Source organism: Parasteatoda tepidariorum, chromosome 1 (assembly GCF_982258835.1).
Source record: "Parasteatoda tepidariorum strain Cologne lab strain chromosome 1, Ptep-v5.0, whole genome shotgun sequence".
In the NCBI taxonomy this organism is placed as follows: Eukaryota; Metazoa; Arthropoda; class Arachnida; order Araneae; family Theridiidae; genus Parasteatoda; species Parasteatoda tepidariorum.
The window spans coordinates 19,993,544-20,017,610 of record NC_141755.1 but is presented as its reverse complement, the minus strand read 5'-3'; the positions used below and the strand labels follow the sequence as shown (position 1 = coordinate 20,017,610).

The window sequence follows — 24,067 nt, the reverse complement described above, 5'->3', positions numbered from 1 at the left end:
ATAATATGTTACATATTATATAATTCATTGTTCAAAAAATCACTTCATTCTGCTAGATATTTAGGTTACATGGGTTTCTTTGGATGAAGATGATTTGCAAACAGCATCTTCATGTTTCGGTACATTCTGAAAAATAGTTCGCAAATTCACCATAAAATGTCTCACAGCATCAATTGCGATAAGCTATATTTACCACCAAATACCGCTACCATGATTTTTTTTTCATACATAAATCTGATGCGATATTTTCTTTTTAAACATAGTTCGTAAGGCCCTTTAAATACTGAAATGGGAATACATAAACTTAAATGATAAAATATTCAATTTCATTAACTCAAAATATCTGGTCTCTAAATTTTAATTTTATAGTTAAAGATAAGTTTCACAATATTGATGCTCTTATGTTTTTAAAGACCACATGAATCCCGTTAAAATATTAAAATGCATATGTTTACTTTAACGAGTGTAAGATCCTTAGCAAAATAATGATCAGGATCCAAATAAAAAACATTATAATTGAGGATAGAAACTCAACTGGCTTCAAAAAATATGAAGAGGGAAGTAAAAGTCGACATGTACCGAGCGTTTAAATATAAGAGCCCATTCTCAAGACTTATCAGGCCTGAATGACTTATGACTTTAACTATTGGAGGCTCAAAACTAGTCTATTTTTATTATCATGTATTATTTTTTAAATAAGTAACGTTTTTATATTTTCGATTCAGTTTTTCGGGATTATCTATTTAGTTACATAGCATATTAAATTATTTCATTCCATATTAAAATAAGTTTTACGTAAAATATAAGGCATAGGTTCTTCATTTGAAAAAATAATAACTCACTACTTTCTAAAAAATCAATTCAGTGCAATTTTTTTTGCTAAAAGCCTTAAAAATTTTCAAGGATATAAAAAATTCCGTTACAATTAAAATTTCAAAGTGTGTGAAAATGGAATGTCCCCTTGTGTGAAAATGGAATGTCCCCTAGCACCAGGAATCGAAATTAAATAGTTACAAGGACACCTATTTCAAACAAGTTGGCGTTTCCGTCCTCCTCGAAGTTGCTTGAAAAAGTATTTTTTATTTATCTATTTCTAAGTTTATTCCACATATATTTTAGGGTATACTTTAGGAGTATTTCGATCGAGTTTATTTTTACATCCTTGTTTGCTTAAAATAAATTATTCAATCTGTATGATTTAATGCATTTATAATATAATAATAAATGGGGCTTCCATAATGGCCCTTGATACCGCTATCATTGAATAAATCGAATAAGCCTAGATAAATAATAAAAGTAATTTTTTTTCTCGTTTTAGTTTTCAAGGAGCCGACCAGTCTGTGTAGGGGGCAGGGAACTGTCCTTGCATCAGAAAGGTTCTGGGTTCGAATCCCGGGCAAGGCATGGATGTTTCTTTCCCTCCTGTGTTCTATGTCCTTTCTCCTTTGTGTGTGAATGTGTGAATGTGACCCGCCCTATAAACGGGTTGTGGTAGTGTGACGTGGGCGACGCTGTTCCACCGCCGTGGCTTCGCCACAGGTGCCCACTGGGTAACGAAAAAAGAATTAGCAGTTCTGGCACTTTCTGTGGCCAATGGACAATAGCTCCAAGTGCCCGCCATTAAAAAAAAAAAAAAAAAAAAATTCGAGGAATAATATGTTTCGATCAAAGAGATTTTATTCTGGAAATACTAATTAAATTATTGAATAGGTTCCTTGGAGCAATATCTTTCTTATTCTCTTATGACGAAATATAGGAAAAATTGGTTTTCACAGTTTCTGTAAAATTTATGTTAACCTTCTCGCCGCGTATTTTTTTTTTCTTGGAAGTTCGAAAATTGCGTATTTTTTATGGCATTTTTTTTTTTTTTTTTGAATCAGACGACTCTAAAATTGGCACGGCTTCGGAATCTCTTTACAAATCTCAATTTTTAGTATTTGCTGTTAAACAAAATAAGACCTTTTCCTAATAACAAATTATACCATAATAATATATTGGGAATCTAGCTAAAGTTGAAAAATAGATTTAGCGAAAGTTAATTTCTTCAATATCTTCTTTTAAAAGAGCTACTTTCTTAAAATTAAATGTGCAATATATAAGTTTAAGCGTCAAAATAAAATTGCTGTTTGAATTTGTTCATTTAAAAAAACAAAGCAAACAATTATGGTGTTTTGAGTTTGCAATCATATGGATTTACTTTTCACAAACCAAACAAATAAGAAACAATAATGTAAATAAATAAATAATTTATTTTTTTCAATCTTAGAGAAAAGGGTGCACTTATTTACTACGATGAGTCAGACGTTTTGCAATGAGCAATTTTAACATAGAAAATGTTTTTAAAATCTTATAAGCTAACTGGCTATAGTTCTGATACTTTAAAAAAAACTTAGCAATTACTTACAACGAGTGTTAATTTAAAGAAATCCTTTAAGAACCAATATAAATTAAACAAAATAGTTTAGTATGTTATCCGGAAAAAAATCTGCATGGTATCACAAGGAAAGAGTAAAAGATATAATAAAATAATTATTTGGATAGTTCTGTGAATTACGCGTGGTCAGATAATTAAAAATTTAATTTCACAACTAAGATGTTAGGACGTTATTTAAGATACTGAGATATTTTAAGAAACTTTGACAGCTTTTTTATGTTCGGTATCCTTATACTCTTTGTAGTGACTAATAAAACATCAACACTATTTTTGATAATCTATGTTGAAGCCCCAAGAAACAAAAAAGAAAAGACAATCAATAATTTATATTATTTTTTCGAAAAAAATAGTATGTTTAGTAAATAGTCAGCTGTTTTACCTCAAGTAATTTTAAACAGCGGAATGTTTTTAATTTCTTTACAAGGTTTTGTTTAGACAATAATTCTAAGTTTTCTTTTACAGAAAACTTGACAATAATTTAAAAAGGAACTTTACTTTAATGAAAACCTAAATTAAGGTACCAAAAACATTGATTAGTATAATGAAAAAATAATATACGTAGTAGCATAAAGAATAAGATTTTTAAAAATGTTAAAATATAATCAAATAATTGGTAAAATAGATCTGAAAAACACTCCCAGACAGTTGATTAAAAAATTTATTTTAAGATTAAGACGATATATAAGATGTTGAGAAATTTTAAAATGCTTAAAAATGTTGACTACGTATTCGTATTAATAATTATAAAATATATATTGAAGAAATTGATTCATATATTATTCCAAGTCTATGCATACGTATGTATATTATTAAATTTTATCAGTTATTGAGAAAACAAACTGAAAAATAAAATATAACCACATTAAATAAGCACAATCTGGTGTATAATCATATATTCTATCACAAGCATGCTCTTATAAAACTCGAGATTCGTTGAATAAAATGTTTTTTATTCAATAAAATGTTTTATTCAAATTTCTTTTCTAGATTAAGAAAAAAATTTCAGACGATTAAAAAAAACATCGTATTTTGTTATTAAAAAATATTAAAATAAAAAGATTAACAATCAGTTATTAGCAAAAAACAGTATGAAAAAACTTTTACGCTACGCGTGCGAAGTCAAGTTCCTCGTAAGTTAATCGCATTTTGATATTAATCGCCCCATTGAAATATTTCATTATCGTCGCAAATTATTTTTTTAAAATAATTAATTTCAATTTTTATCTGCTTGTAATAAATAAAAACAGTTGAAACTTTAGGTTTTTCAATTGGAAAATATGTAGATTAATATGGTATAGAAATATCCATACCTTAAAATTCAACATTTTTTCATCCTCAATTTAATTAAATACTAAAAAATAAAAAATAATCATTGAAAATTATTTTTTGCATGAAATTATCTTTGGGTAAAGGAGTTATATGTGTGGGTGCAACTTTTTTTTGAATTGCTTAATTCGTTTTAAAAATATGACTAAAAACGCAAAAAGTGAAATTAACATTAAGGGGTAAGAACTTCGAATCGCTCTCCTGTCCAAACTATGGGGACCACATTTTTCAGATTGCGGATACCTCCTATATTTCAAAAATAAAGAATCCAAATATGTAAAAAAATATCTATGTTTATTCAGAGAAAGTAAGTTTTTGTGTCCGATTTCGAAACTTAATTAATAGTTAGCTCTAAACAATTAGCATGTTTGAGAGCACCCCCAGAAACAATTAAGATTGGCACTTAGTACGTGAAAATCCAATCATAAGAACGAAAGTTATTCAGGGTGATATCCTTTTTTTGCCGACAGTACAGGGGAACAATGAAAAAAAATAAGATTCAGTTAGTAGTTCGAGAATTATTGACTACTAAGGTTATACGGAAACAATTTTGGCTATTCAACAGCCAGCTGAATTACAGCTTATTTGTGTAATTTATGTAATGTAATTTTAAGTGTTTTTTAAGAATTTTGCAGTTACTTTTTTGCTTTAAATAATAACAATCTATTGATGTGGAAAAAATTCTTTATCTCCCTCAAAATCTTTATTTTAAAATATCGCTCTTTTTTTGATGTCAACAGTAACAAAAGAAAGAGTAAATACAATAAAAAATTAAAATATTTAGAGATTAAGTGTTGTCAGATACAAATCTTAATATTTAAATCGAAATTTTAAAAATATCAAAGACTTAAGATTAATAAAATCTGTTTCGAATTTCAACTGTGGTATGATGTAAACTAATCATTATATATCATTAACAAACAAATTTACTTCCCATATTTTACTTCTCATTGTGTCTCATATTCTGTATTCCTAAGTCTAATAATTTTTTTCCAAACACAATTGATATTTTTTTAAACCCAAGTAATTGTAAATTTCGTTACGATTGACATATTACCAAAAAATTCCATATATTATTATAATTACAGTATTTTATAAGCGAAACAAATTATTTTTAATTGACAATGATGAATGAAAAGCAACTACGAGGTGCTTGTGATTGTGGTGAACAGGAGGTTGAGCCTCTTAGTTAGAATAAAAGGTAGAATTTATATTCCCCAATCGTTGAAAATAAAAATGTGCATTACCTACCTCCAACACCTAAACATAACTTTTATTTAAATTCTAAAAAGTCCCCAGACGTAGCAACAAAACTCCTTGTTAATATTAATAATATTAATCTTTGGCAAAATTAGTAGAAAGTAATGTTAATGGTCTAACGTAGCCTTTGTAAAATTTTAGATTTTCTTTTCCTCGAGAATAGTGAGGGTGGAAATATAGTAAATATTTCCACGCAGAACTCAAGAAATTGCTTTGAGGAATGCGCATTTCTGCTATTAATATAAAATAAGTAAGAAATAAGCTTTAAGGTAATTTTTAGTTTGTTCAAATAATTTTTTTTTTAAGTTAATATTTTTTTCAATAAGATCCAAGTTTGACCTATTTTCTTTTGTTGATAATTAATTCGACTTTCAAATAATAATTAATGCTTTATTTTCATCTTCTGGCACTTACTCAAGTGAAATTTAAAAGCATAAATATATTCGATATAATTTTAATTTCGGTAATAGAAAACGAAAAAGAACTAAACATACTTTGTGCAGGACGATTAATAGTGAACAATAGGAAGGACAAGGAGTGTGGCACAATGCCTGGCCACAAATAGAGTGAGATCGAAAGCTATGATAGTGTGGCTAACTACCAGTATAAATATTAAATATCGATTCACTATTAAATTAGGCATGTTAACTAGATTCTATATGGAGGTATCTTTTGAAAGATAAAGGTTGACATGGTCGCTAATTACTTCCTCTTAATGGTGACCTCTGGACGTCATATGAACTCTCCAACATTGATGGATGATCCACATTGATCAAATGATTTGCTCGCAAAATAATGCTCAACAATCCGGTGAAATAAATACAATACTCCCGGCCAATAACAGGAGAAAAAAGAAAGGAAAAAAAATAAAAATATAATGATCCAAAAAGTAACAGCATGAATCAACTAGTGGAATTCGTTCACCGAATTCCATCAGATGTAAAATTCTGGAAAGAGAGTAATGTGGCGTAACGACCACTATAAATATTAAATATAAATTTACTGGTATATAAGACATGTTATCATGATTCAATCTGGAGATACCTTCAGATAGACGAAGGTTGACGCAGTCGATAATTATATCCCCTTAATAGAAGCCCTATGCTCCGATTCGGAGTGAAAAGGAATATGTATGTGAAAAAAATAGTTGAAAGTAGGCATTAAAATTTCTTATAATTTTAGATTAATAACTTTTCTTTGGATTTGAAATTATTATATTTTCAATGACGACTAACTTCATTTTAATCATTAATAATAAGTTAGAATCATAAATATAAGTTAACACGTTCATTATTATTTTCAGGCGCACAAGTATATTAAGAAATTTTAAAAATTAAATAAAATATTTTGAAAAATGTCTCTATTCTGCTGCAGAGATACGAACAATAGTTATTCAATAAACAGAAAATAATTCAACTAAAGACACTTAAAAAATTCTTCTTTACTCTGAAGTGATACACTTAAAATATATATATATATATATATATATATATATATATATATATATATATATATATATATATATATATATATATATATATATATATATATATATATATATATATATATATATATATATATATATATATATATATATATATATATATATATATATATATATATATATATATATATATATATATATATATATATATATATATACATATATATATATTATCTCTTTTCGATTTAAAGCTTAGCTAATCCAAAAATAAAGAGTTACCGATTATAGATTTTCAATAAGGATTAGTTTAGTTTTAATTATTGATAATTAGTTCGAATCATAAATATCAGTTAACAAGTGTATTATTATTTTCAGTCACACACATATATTAAGAAATTTTAAATATTGAACAAAATGCTGAGAAAAGTGTCTTTATTCTGCTCTAGAAATACGAAAAATAGTTATTTAATAAGCAGAAAATAATGTAACGAAAGATACTTAAAAGAATTCCTCTTCACTCCGAAGAGATACACTTAAAAAATATATGTATTATCTCTTTTCGATTCAAAGCTTGGCTAACCCAAAAATAAAAAGCTGCCGATCTAAAAATACTGTCTTATCTATGTGGTGAAATAAAATCTTTTAAAACAAGTAAATTTAACCACTACTGCAGAAAGCTTTTAACGAAAAATAAAAAATAAAAAACAATTCACTATCTTCCACACCGTTGACAAAAAACCCTCACTTAGATAAAGCCATGTCTTGGGAGGAAATCACTTTCTAAAATCTGAAGGCTAAACTAGAAAATAGAAAAGGAGTTAAACAGATATAAACATCACAACCTCGGGTAAAGCTCTGTCTATCGGAAGATTTATTTCTGTTGCCGAGATGTGTGGAAAATCGTTAAAAGAGTTAATAGCCAATATGTTCATGAATCTGTCATCTTCGCAGGAAGGTGGGCGGCTTCTGAAATCGTTTGCCAACTACTCGGTCTTAGAGAGCTGTAAGCATGAATCTTTGAATCCATTTCCTTGGTGCATATGAATTCTACCTCCGACACGTGAAGGGATCGGTAAGGCTTGAAGTCAAGCGTTTTGGCAAACGATCAGGGGCATCAATGAAGGAGTTATGAGTTCCGAAAAGCGGATTTCGGTAAAGCGTAGGCAGATATTTTAGTGTATAACGCGTGTTAAAAATGTTTCCCACTAACCTACAATTAGTGTTAAATTAAAACTTTTTACTTGGTTTTACAATGAATTAATGTCAAGCATAAATGTAAGTAAATAAATTATTTTCTTTCTTATTATCAATGTTTGCGAAGTTATGCCTCCTAAGCTATCATTTATTTTCTCTATTTTAGATAAATGTATAGCTTTTGATGCAGTGGACAAAATTAATTATATGTATATTCTTAAGTACCTTTATCTGTTAACTTGATGATTTCAGTTTTTTATATTATTGTATTTATGCAGGTATATTTCAATTATTTCAAACTAATGAAAATATTTTTTTTAAATATTCCCGGTCTAATGTTTTAAATGAAATAAAATTGTGTTTGGATTTATCTATATTACTTATTACTATGGCATTTAATAAGCTTAAAATAGTAAATCTAGTTTCTAAACTTATATTAAAATCAAAGGTACACTCAAAAATCCAAAAGAAAGTCATATGTAAAGAGTATCGTAAGGAAATTTTACTCTTCATAGTGTAACTAACCTGCACATGTATAACACTATAGAACTTGCTAGAAGAGCTCGTGTTAGTTATGGAATGAGCCTGTTATCGACGAACGGCAAATAAATTGAGCAGTCAATACAAAAATTATATGAAAGAAAATAAATTGCCTTATGTCATCAATAAGGCATTTATCTTCATTAATTGAACGTTGTAGTTGTTTCAGTTTTTTATACTCCTGCTGCTTGGTAAAACCAATTTCTGTTGTTCAACTATTCTTCAACAATGGGATTCATTACGATTCTGTGTGGTAATAAAACACATATAATCTGCAACAATTTTTTGAATGCTTGAAGGAATTTCCATTCAAGTGAACCAATTTTATCTTCAATTCTTTTCACTTTTTTATGCAAATAGGTACGTTTGTACTTAAATGTTTCTGAATCAAAAAACCAAACATTATATTTCCCAAATCAAACATTATAGTTTTCGGTAGCAAAGAATTGCTTAGTATTACGTTTTTCATTGGCAAATTAAGATATAAAATTAGTATTTTAATGTAAATGAGACAAAGCTTTTGTCCCAAGATTTTGAATAAGTATTTTGATAAGCATATGTAGTTTTGCTTATCAAAAACCTATTTAAAATAGTAACTGTACGTAAAGCGGATGTACTCAATACTTAAAAACTAACTTCTGATTTGTTTATACCTATATCTAAAACTGCAACGAAAATCTCAGTAATTACAATTGTCACTAGCAAGTTATAAGGAAATTTTTACCTTAAATTTAAAACTGCATTTAGGCCAGTTTGAGAAAAAATAGAGTTTTTAGCACAAGATTTTGTTATTGTGCTTAATATGTACCTATCTTAAATAGACTTCAAGCAGATGTATTAAATTTAGAAAAGTTACATCCCGAAAATTAATATTAGCAATATCAAATGAAAGCTTACATTTTCCGGAAGCTAGTTAGATTGAGAAATTTTTGATCTTATTTAAACCTGTGCTTAGACCTGTTAAAAACAATAAAGGTTTTGTATATTCTAAATTCTTTTTTTATGCCAAATGTTCTTGAATAAATTGAAACATAAATGAGAAAAAATTGAAAAGAAAGTTTTCTTTTTGTAAAATAGTTCTATTTTACGACTTATCATAATGAATTCTCAGTAAACAGGAATTACAAACTTTTAATTTACCAAGTCGCAAACTTTCAAGTTATAGTTTTTTTTTCTGTCAAAGACTTTCAAACAGGCTATTACAGGCAAAAAACATTTATTAAAATATTCCATCAAATTTTTGCTAGATTACTTCTCGTTCGTTATGTGACGACTCAACAATTGCTGTTGCATAAAATTCTTCAGAAAAGATGCGTCCTCTGCGCAAGCTAATACAACCAGTGCGCAAACTAAGACGTAAGTTTCCATAAGTCTAACTGAGAACCGCTTGAGCAGAAGACGCAATACTCCTAAACGAAATATCAATATTTTACATAAACAGTTAACCCAATTTAATGGAATTATGAGACAATTTAACCAATATCTCTTTTTTACTAAGTAGCAAACAGAAGAGATACCAATATTGAAAATTGCCCTTCGCAAAAAGAGTTTTTTTATTTATCAGATTTTAACTATGAAGATAAAAATTCAAAATAAGGTCATTTGAATAAGGACCCCTAATAAGGTCCGCATTTTAACAATTCACATCGTCCCAAACAGACAGGTGACGGGAAGACAGGTCATCGTCAGGCAGGTGGCGGTGAGCATATATTGACTTTACGTTCAACAATAATCATTCAGACGTTTAATTCCCTAGAAATAATGCATAGTCATTCTGAGTACCGAGAATGAGCTTTTTACATTCGATTTGTCATAGGCTAATTAAATAATCAGGCTCTTTGCAAACAGCCTCCAACACGCCAGTCTAATCGAAAAAGTCTTCGCTATTTTCGGTTAACTGTGACGCTCATGAAATTTATTATAGTGAGCCCACATACCTTTAGGCTAACAAAAAATGATTAATTGTTCCGTTAAAGCCGGATTGAGTGATTCTACATACATTTCATAATTAGCCAAACGGCAAATTGGCTTATTCTAATAAGACTAAAAATATTAGAGAAATTATGATATACAGAAAACTTTATTTCAATTAGCCAGATAGATTACAAAAGGACATTGATATTTGCAAAATTCCGGTTTTTCCAATTGGCATACGACATACACATTTTGAAAAAAGAGGTCGAGAAATATTGACGTCGATGTGTGTTAATAACCATATTCTGATAAAAAATAATAAAATATTTATATTGGCTGGGATAGACTAGTTTGTAGGGCACTTGGCCCATGTCCAAGAGTTCGTGGGCTCGATCCCCGCAGGCGGAACACTCTCCGTGTAGTAAAATGGTGACTGATGCACGTTAAATCTGTCGAGTTGCAAAGTCCTCCATGTTCCAATAACAAATTAATACCTCTGGGGGTACTGATCCAGGAGATTCCTTGTCTTCTGGATTGGTTCAAAATTACAAGGGCATGGAGTGGAACATTAGTAGTCGTAAACCCAAAATTGTGTCTGCTGTTCAACGACGGATATTAAAAAAATATTCATATATTTTCAGTATTAAATTTAAATAAAGTAATTTTTAAAATAATGTGACAATTACAGTATTAGAAGAGACTATTTATGTCAAGTAAAATTCGTCATTTTTTGAAATTATTACGAAGCATATTATTTAAAAAGAAAATTTATTGAATTATCGCATTTAAATTAAATTAATGTATTCACTGTGTGCGATAGCGTAAACTACTTATTCGACATCACTTGGTTGAAACCATTGTTATTTGAGAGGGGTGGACTACATGTCATACTTTCAAAGAGTGTAGTGTTTATTATTATTCATGTAATTTCCATTCAATCATGAAGAAGTTCATTTTTTAGAACAGGGCAAAATTAATGTTCATCACCGGCCACAAGGCGACTAAATTTGACGAATGGTGATTAAAAAATAGTCAACCAGTCACCACCTGATTCTCCCTTTTTTCATCGAAAATGCCCCCATATGCATATTATCCTTACTTTCTTAATGTATAAAGTACTATTATGAATATTTTATAATATTTTGAAAATTACTTGATTTCATGTTCGTAACATTTTTAATATACTCTAGAAAATCAATCTTACCTTGGAATGAAGGAAAATAAATCCCTTACAGCAGTGTTCTCCAATCCCCGGTCCGCGGACCGGTACTGCTCCGCGGATCAAATGGTACCGGGCAGTCCATTTCATTGAAACTGAATTTAAATTCCTAGGTTTATACTACAAATTAAAAATATTTCTGTTCCATTTTGAAATTTTATTCATTAAAAAAAAATGGGCCCCTGAAGGTAGTGACATAAATTTTTCAATGTTTCAAAAAGTTAAAAAAAAAGGAAAACCATCGCAACTGTCATCTCTCTTTCAATTAGTTTTAATTTTAAAAAAATCAATCATCATAACTGTAAATATCATAAATAAAACACGAAAGAGCGGAGCTAAATTTACATTGGAACTAATGGAGAACTTCGTCTTCTTTCTCGATCGTGACCCATTGATTTAACGTTCTAGTAAGTTAACATGTTAAATCACTTCATGTTTATTTTTTTGGTGTAACTGTACTTTATTTTGAAGGCATGTTTAAACACTATTAAATTAAAATTAATAAATCAAAATAATCTAAAATATAAACAATCAACGTCTCCCGCCCCCCAGTGGGCCGCGGTGCAAATTATCAAACGTTGACAGGTCCACAGTGATATAAAGGTTGGGGAACACTGCCTTACAATATTTAAGCCTTTTAAACTTTCAATTTTTGAAAAAGTAACCACATGTTTTAACGAAAGGGGGCCACTACTGTTACAAAGGCTACAAATGACCGCCGGCCGGTAACACAATTTCCTAATTTTGTCCTTTTCTTTTTCGTCTTACATTGAATTTTTTTTTTTAAAATAAGTAAAAAAAAACTACATAATTTTTTTTCTTCAAATTTTTATCGATCTATAAGTCAGTAAACATTTATTTAATTATTTTAGAATCCCCAAGGAAGTTAAAACTGGTGCCAAATAAATCAAAATAATCTAAAATATAAACAATCAACGTCCCCCCCCCCCCTAGTGAGCCGCTGTACAAATTATCAAACGTTGACAGGTTCACGGTGATAAAAAGGTTGGGGAACACTGCCTTACAATATTTAAGCCTTTTAAACTTTCAATTTTTGAAAAAGTAACCACATGTTTAAACAAAAGGGGGCCTCTATTGCTAAAAAGGCTACAAGTGACCACCGGCCAGTAGCACGATTTCCTAATTTTGTCCTATGCTTTTTCGTCTTACATTGAATTTTAAAACAAAATAATAAATAAAAAACTACATTCAATTTTTTTTCTTAAAATAATTATCTATCTATAAGTCAGTAAACATTTATTCAATTATTTTAGAATCACCAAGGAAGTTAAAACTGGTACCAAATGGACCGCAAAGTCGTATCCTTTCATCACAAGTCCCTAACCAGTAAGATATTAGATGGAAGAGTCGACAGCAGCAACGAAAACTCGCCGGAAATGCCAAAAAGATCTCGGACTCTAAATGACAGAAGAATATCACATCAATCTCGGTCATCTCTCCGAAGAGCCTCCATTATAAATAATCGAAAAGGCAGTGCATCAATAAGAAAACTTTCTACTTATAGCGTAGCTTCCAGAGGTAACTGGGGTTCCAAGTGGGAATTTCTTTTATCCTGCGTGGGATTTTCAGTGGGTATTGGCAATGTTTGGCGATTTCCGTATTTAGCCTATGAACATGGTGGTGGTAAGCATTTTATTACATTTATTGAGATTGTTCAAATATTTAGATATACACAATGATATTTAATGCTATTATTAGTATCTCAGTCATTAAATATAATGATATTTAATGCTATTATTAGTATCTCAGTCATTAGATATCATTAAATTTCATAAATTTATCTTTGATCCTTTATATTAATTCATAATTTATTTATTTATTTACTTGTTTATTTATTATTATTATTACCATTATTTATATCAATAAATATATTCATTAGATCTTTTTTTTCTGAAATAACGCTTGTAATGATCATCGTTAATAAAGCTGAATGTTTGTATGTTGCGGTCAAAGCCCAAAGTCGGCCAATTCGCGATCTCGTCGACTAGATCGCGAATTGGACGCTGTAAATTGGCTGGCCAAAGTCCGAAATTTTCTTGATTTCATTTCAGACAAAGTAGAAATTAAATTTTTTAAATTTTAATTTAAAAACTTATTTTAACTCTATTTTTTTATATTTTTAAATTAGAAGATTTATATTTTTAGATTAAAAAAGAAAAAAAAGGGGGCAATATTAGTAAATAAACTTTTTAATAAAACAATTAAATAGACAATTTAATAATGATTATTAAATTAATGATTAATTAATAGACAGTTTAAAAACTTCTATTTTTTATATTTTTAAAATAGAAGATTTATAGGAATTATTTATATAATTATAGAAGGCCGCCAAAGTAAAATATTCTCTGATCGTTTCAATTATTTCGCACTTTAGCCGGAACATCGTGGCCACTTCGAGATCTGCCCGGCCAATCCCCGAAATCAAGAAAGTTTCGGACTTTGGCCGGACTTCGGGCTTTGGTCGTAACATAGATACCTGATACAAATCCACAATTCTGAGCCAATTAGCGCCAAATTTTGTGTATATTCATTCGAAGTCACAGATGACCTAACTGTCTACATTAAAACTTTCTCTGACTGTTGGGTTTGAATATTTTTTAAGAAAGAGTTTTCCATATATTTTGATAAATGATTTTTTTTTCTCTCCATGTAACTCAAACACGAGTTAGTTCCATCAATAAGTCCTCCATAAAGGCACATTTTGTCTTCTAGATTGGGTTCTAAATTACAAGGCTATGGGTTGAGCATTGGTAGTCGTAAACTAAAAATTTCGTTCGCTGTTCGTCGTCGGTGATAAAATAAAACAAATTAATTTATGATAGAGACTGTGGCTTAAGTAATAGAGGGTTCGCTTCCTAATGAAGTGGCCCAGTTTTTAATCCCAGTGGTGGCTTGATTTATACGGCCACCGCTGAGTAGCTCCCTATCTACTCAAATGCAAAATCAATGGAGAGTGACTAATTATTCCTTTAGGGAATATTATTATTCATACCAATGCTTAATTAATATTGGTAATATTTATTAATTTAACTAAAGAAATTTAAGCTATGATTTAAAAAGCAAAATAAGAGGTTAAAAGGATAATGAGAAATTTGCTTAGGGAACCATAAAAAATCCTTATACGCAGATAACGCTTACTTAATTTTGGCAATGAATATTACTAGTACTAGGGTAATTGATGCAGTCTTAATAAAAATTTTACAGCTGGTATTCCGTAGTTTTAGAAAATATTTTTCCATTGATGGCAAAGATAGTTTATTAATATGTCAGAATTAAAAGAACTTTTTCTATCACTACTTATATGTATTTAAATAGTAAATATAGGTAACATAGAGAAATGATCATGCTCCAAAGGCCTTCTCAAGGACTTCTAAAAATTCTATTTGTTTTAAAAATGTTGGCTTTAGCTTGCTGCCACTGATAAATGTATTTCGCATAAAACTCAAATGTTGAAAGGTTATGCAGTAAGCACCAAATACACTCATTTAGATATAAAGTATTATATAGGTATATTTTTAGATTACTAAAACTGCACCAAAAAAGCAGTTTTAATACCATTACTGTTAAAACCAGTGCCTTACGCTCCTTTGAAAAGAATATGTACCGGAAACAATTATTTGATAGAGGTAAATTTTGACTATCACGAGTTGCGAGCAATATCATCACGCCAAGTGACGCTAAATGCAGTTAATCTCTATGAAAAGGAATGAACTACAAAAACCGTGTATTGCTTAATGTAATAACGCAAAGCCACGAGGAAGGGCAACAAATAATAATAAATAAAGAAGAACGAGTTAATTTTAGCTTTATTTATTTAAATATTTAAGTGAAGAAACCAGGTAAGTTATATTTTCTGAGAGAAAGAAACCTGATGTGGATTAGTTACGTTGAGGTTGAAGTGAAGCCAAAAACAATTTTGTCATATTAAATATGCCTATATTGATGCAACCACTTCAAGTTATTTTCACTGATTCATAAAAACCTTTAAAGTTTCACTTTCCTGGTTCTTTCACTAAACTCTTCAAATGCATCGGTATATGCCTTTCAGTTTTGTGCATGATTTCCTAGTGTCGTTCAGTACCGATTAATTGATTTTTTTTTCAATCTTCCCGTACGAAGAACAGGTATTTAGCTAGTATAGCTATATTTTTCGTCGCTTGTTGACTCGATTTTTTTGATAAATAACCAAATAATTGATATCTCCGAAAAATGAGTGGTGATAGTCTTAAATAAATTTAAATCAGATAGGCCATAAGTGTTATAAATCTTTCATATGGCCCATTTATTTCCTTGGCTGATATGCTAATTTTTGGACCATGAATCATTTTTTTTTTTTTTTCAAATTATTTTTACGAATCGCAAATTTTACGTTAACGGGCTTATTTGTTTATCATTAATAATAGATGATGATCATTATAACAACACCGAATCAGGGTAAATTAGAAAACAAATCACTGTTGGATAAGCAGGACGTTTGCATTTAACTGTGAGTACGAAACAAATTTGTAGAGAATACAGGGTAAATATATTTACCTGTCAGTGGCACTTAACCATAGAAAAACATCAATGCAGGAAATACCTTGACATCATCTATTACATATAATTCTTTTACGTGGCTCTCAAATTTTGGCTGTATTTCTTTTCCGCCAGTGGCAACGTTTGCTTTGCTTTGTTTACGTTTTGAAAACACCAAAGCATTCTGCCTTTTAATGATGTGTTTCTGATCTAATATATATAATTCTCTTACGTGGCTCCCAAATTTTGGCTGAAGTACTTTGTACAACTAAATAAGATTCTTTTCACAACACTTAGATATTTACTTTATTTTCTTCATTTATAGAGAAAACAGTCGGCAAAGAATTCTGTTAGGTTAAAAAGCATTTCGCTAAAAAAAATAACAAATTCTAAAAAAAATAAAAATAAACAACTTATAAAATAAAAATGCCGTTGCCAGCCATAGAATTTTTTGAGAGTTAACTTAGCAACATAAATCAAAATGACTTAGAAGCGCAACTAGATCAAAATTATGATACCTGAGTGCTTGACGTAACAAATCCTTCAATTCTATAAGTGTTGTATCGCCAAATGCCCAAATTAACAATTGAGTTTTTAAAGAAATTCTACAAATAGTTTTAAATAAACAACCTACTTCTACAACTGCTTCCTGAAGAACTTGGCTCATTGATTAAAAATATTGTTTTAATTTTACAGTACTAACTTTACTTCTACTTTCATTATTGCTATGACCCTCATTCATTACATTTCACAACTCCATGCTACATTTAAGGACTTTAAGTTGTTTTGTGGTTGAATACTGACATTTAGAAATGTGTACATAAAAAAATAATATTTAGAGGTTAAGAGTTGCCTCAGAAAAGTTTGAATTGTTGACATTGAATTTAACAATGGAAACAATCGTTTTTGTGAAAAATTGAATTGTATTGTTAACATCAAAACTAAAAATATTGTGTTTCAACTTAACAATACCTTAATTTATACTTTAGAATTGCCTCGGAGAAATTTTAATTGTTAGCAATGACTTAAACAAAAAGTTTTATTTTAACTGACAAATACTATATTATAATTTTAACTTTTTCTATGACTATACTCCTTTTCTTACTCTTTTCTTTGTTTTTTACACATTTTATATTTTTGTGATAGAATAAAAAACTTATAGTTGTTCTGCTTCTGAACACAGATGAAAACACAAAATGATGGGCTTCATCAACAATCAAAAATATATGCATTTAATTCCATATTATTAGGGTGGCGCCCTTCAGAGAATTAAAAATACAAAATTATCTTCATCAAAGCCGATGCCTTATATCCGGCGTTCAGTGGCAGACTACTATTTCATATTGCTTTTTCTCATGGTTTTAGCCCTCTGTTGGGAAAGACTTTAAAACAAAACTTACAACAGTTACTTTTCTCAACAACTGAAATTTAGAATAGTGTGATTAAGAAAAATATGTGAACTGTTTGCAATTTCAAATTAATATTGAAATGTACTGGTTTAGAATTTTCTACAGTGAAAAGTTTTCGGAACTTCAGTGTTCAAAAAAGTATACAAAAACTAGACGTTAAGAGCGTATCCAATGAGCGAGCAAAGCGAGCATTGGACTGCGAAGCAATCCGAAATGAACTGCGAAAGCAGTTCCGGGGGTTGGCGAGCGCCAGCGAGCAGGGGGCGAAGACTTCTAGTTATTAATAATCGCGACATTAATGCCTTGCAATCCCTACACTGATGTTTTTCCTAATTTGTCAATATTTTATCATATGAAACAAGAATAAATTTTTTTTTAAATAAAAGAAACTCATCTCAACAGCTAAAAAAATAAAAGAAAACTTTAAAAGTACAGGAATATGAAATAGTGTGTTGTATAATATCTAGGGCATAACCTATACTTTGAAACTTATTTGAAGTCAAACTAGTTTGCATCATAAGTTAAATTTGTATATATATACAAATTTAAGTTATTCTTTTTATAAATAAGCTTTAAAATTAAAATTTATGACAAATTTGGTGAGTTCCTAACAGTAATTTAATATTTTCACTTGACCCCCCCCCCTCCTATTGGGTAGATATATTAAATACAAATTTTGCAGATATCATATTGTGCATGAAGCTGATTGTAGAGTTCTAAATCATTTAACGAATCTTTTTAACGGGAATTTATAATAGTATAATTAACGTAATTTGCACAAAAAATACACCAGTTAATAAGATTGACACGATTTAAATAACTTTATTTTAAAATGTAGCGTAATATTACGTTATAAAGAATTTTTAAAAAATCTTAGATTAAGAAAATGATCAAAATCAACAGCATAATGATAACAGTACAGGTAAATTATCCTTAGAATAGTTATATTTCTTTTATTAATTTTATTCTGATGACAACTAAAACAATGTGGAAATCAATGTGGGAAAACTGGATCTTACCATATTATTTTCCGGACAATAGAAATGCACCGACAACTGGAGAAAATTGTGTTAGACCATTATGTTCATATGTTATATAGAAAAATATATTAAATCAAAAATTAAGCAGTATATTCCGTTAATCTTTATATTTCAATCAACAACACACAATTTTAACTGAGAAGTAACGTGAAATAATGGGAGGTCTGTAAGAGCTCGCTCCCGAATTCCTTTCAAAATAATGGATTTATAAAGCATAATTCAATGATAGTGATAAAAATAAAACACATTATATTTTGTTCCAAACAGCAGTTTTAAACTTACCGAAACTTTCTTACGGGAGCAACAATTTTTTTTTATATCTAAGCACGGTACAAAAGATAATTATTTTACGGCTGATTAAAAACCCTCCTATCTTCTTTTCAAAAATGAAATGAATGGAAAAGTAAATATACTTTGTTGATCCCCCAAAGTCCCCTAATACCATAAAATATCCAAAAGAGATCATATTAATGCCCAGTTTATTTGAAAGGAAATTGACTTTTCAATATAGAAAATAATCACATCATTTTAGTGAACGTGACTAAAGTGATATTGGTATAAAAGAGCTTTTTTCGGAAGCATTTACGGTATCAAGAACTCCCATTCTGAAAAGTATTTCGTACAAAACAAAAGATATTTGGGTAATTCTCCCTTATTTTCTTCATTCTATTCTTCCTTGAATTTCTTTTATGGTTTACTTTGAGGGTACTAGAAAGGAATTGATACCCTATGACCCCCACCAGTTATGGCATGTTTTTTCAAACTATCTCGCCATCTGAACAAGTAAATTATCTGTTCATTCTCTTACGTCCTACCATTGTAAGGGAAATAAAAAATAAAGTTTGCTTGAAATGCTTTTCTTTCCTTCATTTTATCGCCAAAGTAAAAGAATATCAGCCAATTTAGTTATGGTGGAAAGAAATTCCGAATTCTTCGTTTCATTACGCTGGTAATGGGGAAAAAGTCAAGAAGATACGGTGCAGTTGGAAAAGAATGCAAAAGAATGGGAGATGAGAATTTTTTTCAGTGTAAGAATTCTTTAACTTAATTATAAACATAGAGTTAAAAAAGTAGATAAAATTAACATAACGGCGTAAAAATTCAATACATTGTTTCAGTTTTTTTTCGTTCAAACAACAAAGCAGTAATTTCAATAAATTTAAAACAAAACAACAAAAAATAAAGTGTTTTTTATTCTACGCATAAAATTTACTTTACTAATTTAAATTCACTTTAAAAATTAAACGTATTGTCAAATGTGTCAACCGTTGTTTTTCGCAAACGGTGTCAACATTAAAAATTTCTATTAAATTACTTTTTACCTAATTTTATTGAAAAGAATTATTTTTACTATATTTCACTTCCATAATATTAAAAAAAAGAATGATAATAATAATCATTAGTGAGAAACAAACTTTAAAAAAATTTGCCTTACTTTTGAGTTAGTGAGACGAATTTTGAGTGTGAGAGACTTATTTTTGCTTCCGATCTGAATTAAAACAGATATTAAAATACTCATTACTGCCACATTAAGTTGAGAGACAACACATGAGGAGATTCCTCGTGTAGGTACGCCATTTTGCTTGTTGGTATGCCGTGTAATATACAATACTCTCATTAATGATAGCGTGTATGTATATACTCAACCATTATATAATTTCAATGCACTTTTATTTTTCCAAACTTTCTTACCAAAGCCGTGGTGGTTCAGGGGTTAGAGCATCCACCTTCCAATGAGGTGAACCGGGTCGAATCCTAGAGATGGCTGATCTGTACGAATTACGAATCCAACTCACACTGAGCACAGTGCTAACGTATAATATCCTCAGTGGCAGACGGATCATGGATGAGAGTCCCCTTGCCGTCAGGCTAAAAATGGGAGTTTTTCCTCTCCATGAAACGCAAATGTGGATTAGTTCCATCAAAAAATCCTCCAAGAAGTCAAATTTCTCCCAATACTTGATCCAGGAAATCTCTTCTGGATTGGTTACAAAATTACAAGTCTACGGAGTTGAACTTAAGTAGTCGTAAACCTAAAATTTGGTCGGCTGTTCAATGACGGTTATAAAAACTTTTTAACCAAATCCAAAAAGTTAATTTTTGCTCAGTTGTTCTTTGGTTTTTGCATGAAGATTTGAAAAGAAATTCTGTTGTGTATGGTCAACTGTGTTATGACGTGTGATATTTTTCTCAAGAGTCAATTATGATTTGAGTTGTAATTATATTTATTGTAAATAAAAATAATTTCAAATTATATTTTTTGAAAGTACTGACAAGCAAACAATTGGTGAATGAACCATTTTCTAATAGCACTGGGGAATTTTCTTCCTTTTGGATTAGTTTTTTTAAAGATATTCCAAAAACCACTTTCCACACATTCAAAAACATAACCACTTTCTTAGCAGGAGCTTTTTTTTGCATCAAGTTATTTAAAAAATTTAGGCATTAATGAGTTAAAATTGCATAGGAAATATCATCGTACGCCGCGAAGGGTACTTTCCTAATATGAACATTTTCTTAGCGTACTTCTGAACAGATCACGCAAACCATGTACGCCAAAATTTCCGGGCATGTGTTCATACGCAATTTTAAATCCTGATGATGTTCCTTTAACTACCCTAACAATTTGTCGCAGTGTTTACACGTTCCTAGTTATATATAACGTTTTTAAATTTTGACAAAAATAGACTAAACATGATATTTTTAAAAAACAATTGCAGCCTTAGGAATAAAACTAATCTTAGATCAGAAATTCCCACACCTGAATTAGGCAAGTTCAAGTACTTGTATAAATGCAAGAAACAATTTGTTCCCAGTGTAATTCGAATTCTTAAGTCATTGAAACATTTTTACTATTAACATGTTTGTACCAAGTTTGTTCTTTTTTAAAATACCAAGTAACTTTCTAAACGAAATATGCTTATTATATTAAACCGTGCTCTTAAAAGAGTAAATACAAAAAATATATCTATAAAAATATTTAAAAATGTAAAATTAAACACAATGTATGGGAAAAGAACTTATATTTCTAAATGAATGATTAGTAAATATAAAATTAATTCGGTTAAAATGTTTAAATAATGTGAAATTTAATATGGTGTTTGGGAAAAATGTCTAACAATTCTTCTATATAGGTGCTTTTCTCATCCCATATCTGCTCATGTTACTTCTGGCTGGAAAGCCTCTTTATTTTATGGAACTTGCATTCGGCCAATTTGCAGGACTGGGACCTCTAGCCATATGGAATTGCTTACCTATAGCAAAAGGTAAGTAAATTTGACTGATTAAATAGTGTTTCATATTTTAAAGGTTTGTTAAATATAATTTTAAGAATACAGTTGGGTAATTTATGTTTAGAAAATTCATTTTAAATAATGTCAAGCTTTCGAACTAAGGTAGACAACGTTAAAGAGCACAAAAATATTATTAAAAGCAGACAGCTGTTTCGGATGCTCAAAGGGCAACCTTCATCAGTGCAACAGAAAACACTGATTGCTGTGCAGCAGAAAACACTGATTCTGTTGCACTGATGAAGGTTGCCCTTTGAGCATCCGAAGCAGCTGTCTGCTTTTAATAATATTTTTGTGCTCTTTAACGTTGTCTACCTTAGTTCGTATTTTAGCACAAAGGTCGCCCACTTGTGTATTAATGTGTATTGTGTATAATTGTGTATTGTGTATAATTTAATGTAATTAATTTAATAAATTACATATTTCTGCCATTCGTTATGGATATTATCAAGTAACAGTCCTATCTGAAATTAGTACTTTTACTTGTTAGCATCTAGACATTTTTATAATTTACATTACATTAATCGCTGTCATGAATATCAAAAAATTGGGTCTTGTAGCGTTTGTCTTACGTTAACCTTAAAGCTAACCTTATTTTCTAACCGTTAGCGCTTCTACGGTTTGAACTTGTAGCATATCATCAATGAAACTTTAAAATCTTTCTATTATCTTCTATCGCTTGAAGATACGATTTTGTTCAAAAGATATAAGCTTAATGTATCTTATCGATTTACTCAATTGATTAGGAAATACAATAAAAAAAGGAATAAAAGTAAATAGGTACTCATGAGTCATGGCGAAGAATCATATATATATATATATATATATATATATATATATATATATATATATATATATATATATATATATATATATATATATATATATATATATATATATATATATATATATATATATATATATATATATAAAGAGAAAGATAATCCTGATTTTAATTCTGATGATATGCCCTAACTCCCTTAGAAGTTTCTTGCAATATTTACTCACCCCCTGTTGTATATAACGAATTTATATTTGTACATTTCGACAAAAAATATATTTTTTTTAAAAAACTGCAAAACGATTGTAGAGTTGAAATCATAACTGTTAGAATATTCAAGATCTGTTAAGAAATCTGATGCAACAGAAATCAATCCATAGCGACTGTTGCATGAACATTTTATGGGGATAGTGGAACTTTTTTATTCGTTTACATACGTGGATTTCTTTGTCGATTCAAAGAATAGCTTAAGAATTCTTTTCAGTTAAAAAGATAGCACAAGTTTGAGAAAGACATCTAGTGTTATAGTGAAATCGATCCCATTACATCCATGCCTTAGAATAGTTAGCAGAGCAGCGATACAACACAAAGGTATTTTTTGCAAGAAAAAAAAACTCTACATTACTGAAGCCTTTGATGTCAAAGGGTATTTTTCTTCCACTAAACGCTTTGAAACGTAACGGTAATGGGTTCAATATTGCTCTGCTTTTTTTTTTAACATTTCTGGACTATATGTTCACCAATTTGACAAGAGACAAGTCATTCTTCATATTAAGCACATGATCCGGCATATGTATCTATACCAAATTAATTTACTTATTTTTACTCATCCAGATTTACAGCTGGATTCCATAGAGTTTAGTAGAAAAACAAGAATGTTTTTCCAGAGCATATTTACGAGTAACAATAAGTAAATAATAATAAATAGGCAATATAAATAGACATTTTAATGGTTGCGGTGGGATTCAGATCCGCTGCTTCTACGCTTCTATTTAAAGGCCAACCCTGATGCGTAACAGTTAAGGACACAGTTAAGGCCCAGCCGAACACCAATGTCAAGCATCACTCACCTTTGAAATCTGTAAGGAGATCGAGGGTGAGCGTTATTGGTTCTCGTTAAATTGTTCAACCATAAAGTACTCGACTCGTACGCAAGTCGTCGAGTCATCAAAGTGGGGGAGCCATCCTCTCTGCAAAAAATCAAATTGTGATGGCATGCCTTTGGGTAATCCTCAGGGATGTTGTTCAGATCGTCGCCTATAACTCATTGCGCAGTGCTACATAAAAAAAATACTACTACGATTACTGAGTTACAGTTAAACTACTGATGTAGTTTAACCTAGTTCAGAGATTTGTATATTCACAAATATTCGTTTTCTTATAATTTTAAAAGCTGGTAGATGTCAGCCTATAACTTACATAGAAATAAAAAACAACTAACCAATAAAATACAAAGTTAAGAAGTGTTTACAAAATAAAACAGAGGTTATCTGTTTGTTATATTGATGACACAAAAATGTTAAACAGGACATTTTTGTGTCATCTCAAATTATACTAATGCTGTTAAAATTAATGATTTTCTAGTTATAATTATCGACCACATTCACTACGAAACAGCACGGTAATATAACCATATTTTATTCAAATCAGCTATTTCAACCATTGCCATAAAACTTAACA

The 24,067-nt window shown here is 29.7% G+C and overlaps 1 protein-coding gene across 2 annotated transcripts in view; it reads left to right on the top strand.

Moving 5' to 3' along the window:
• The first annotated feature begins 7,459 nt into the window (after positions 1-7,459).
• The window catches only part of LOC107452129 (sodium-dependent proline transporter), an 84,944-nt gene continuing 68,336 nt past the window's right edge, over positions 7,460-24,067 (top strand). For both annotated transcript variants that reach the window (XR_011636649.2, XM_043039163.3), the window contains exons 1-3: positions 7,460-7,739; positions 12,606-12,975; positions 21,451-21,582. Coding sequence is in view for 1 of the 2 variants with exons in the window: in XM_043039163.3 (XP_042895097.1) it covers positions 12,636-12,975; positions 21,451-21,582 (472 nt within the window). In the remaining variant the exon portion in view is untranslated. The remainder of the gene's footprint in view (positions 7,740-12,605; positions 12,976-21,450; positions 21,583-24,067) is intronic.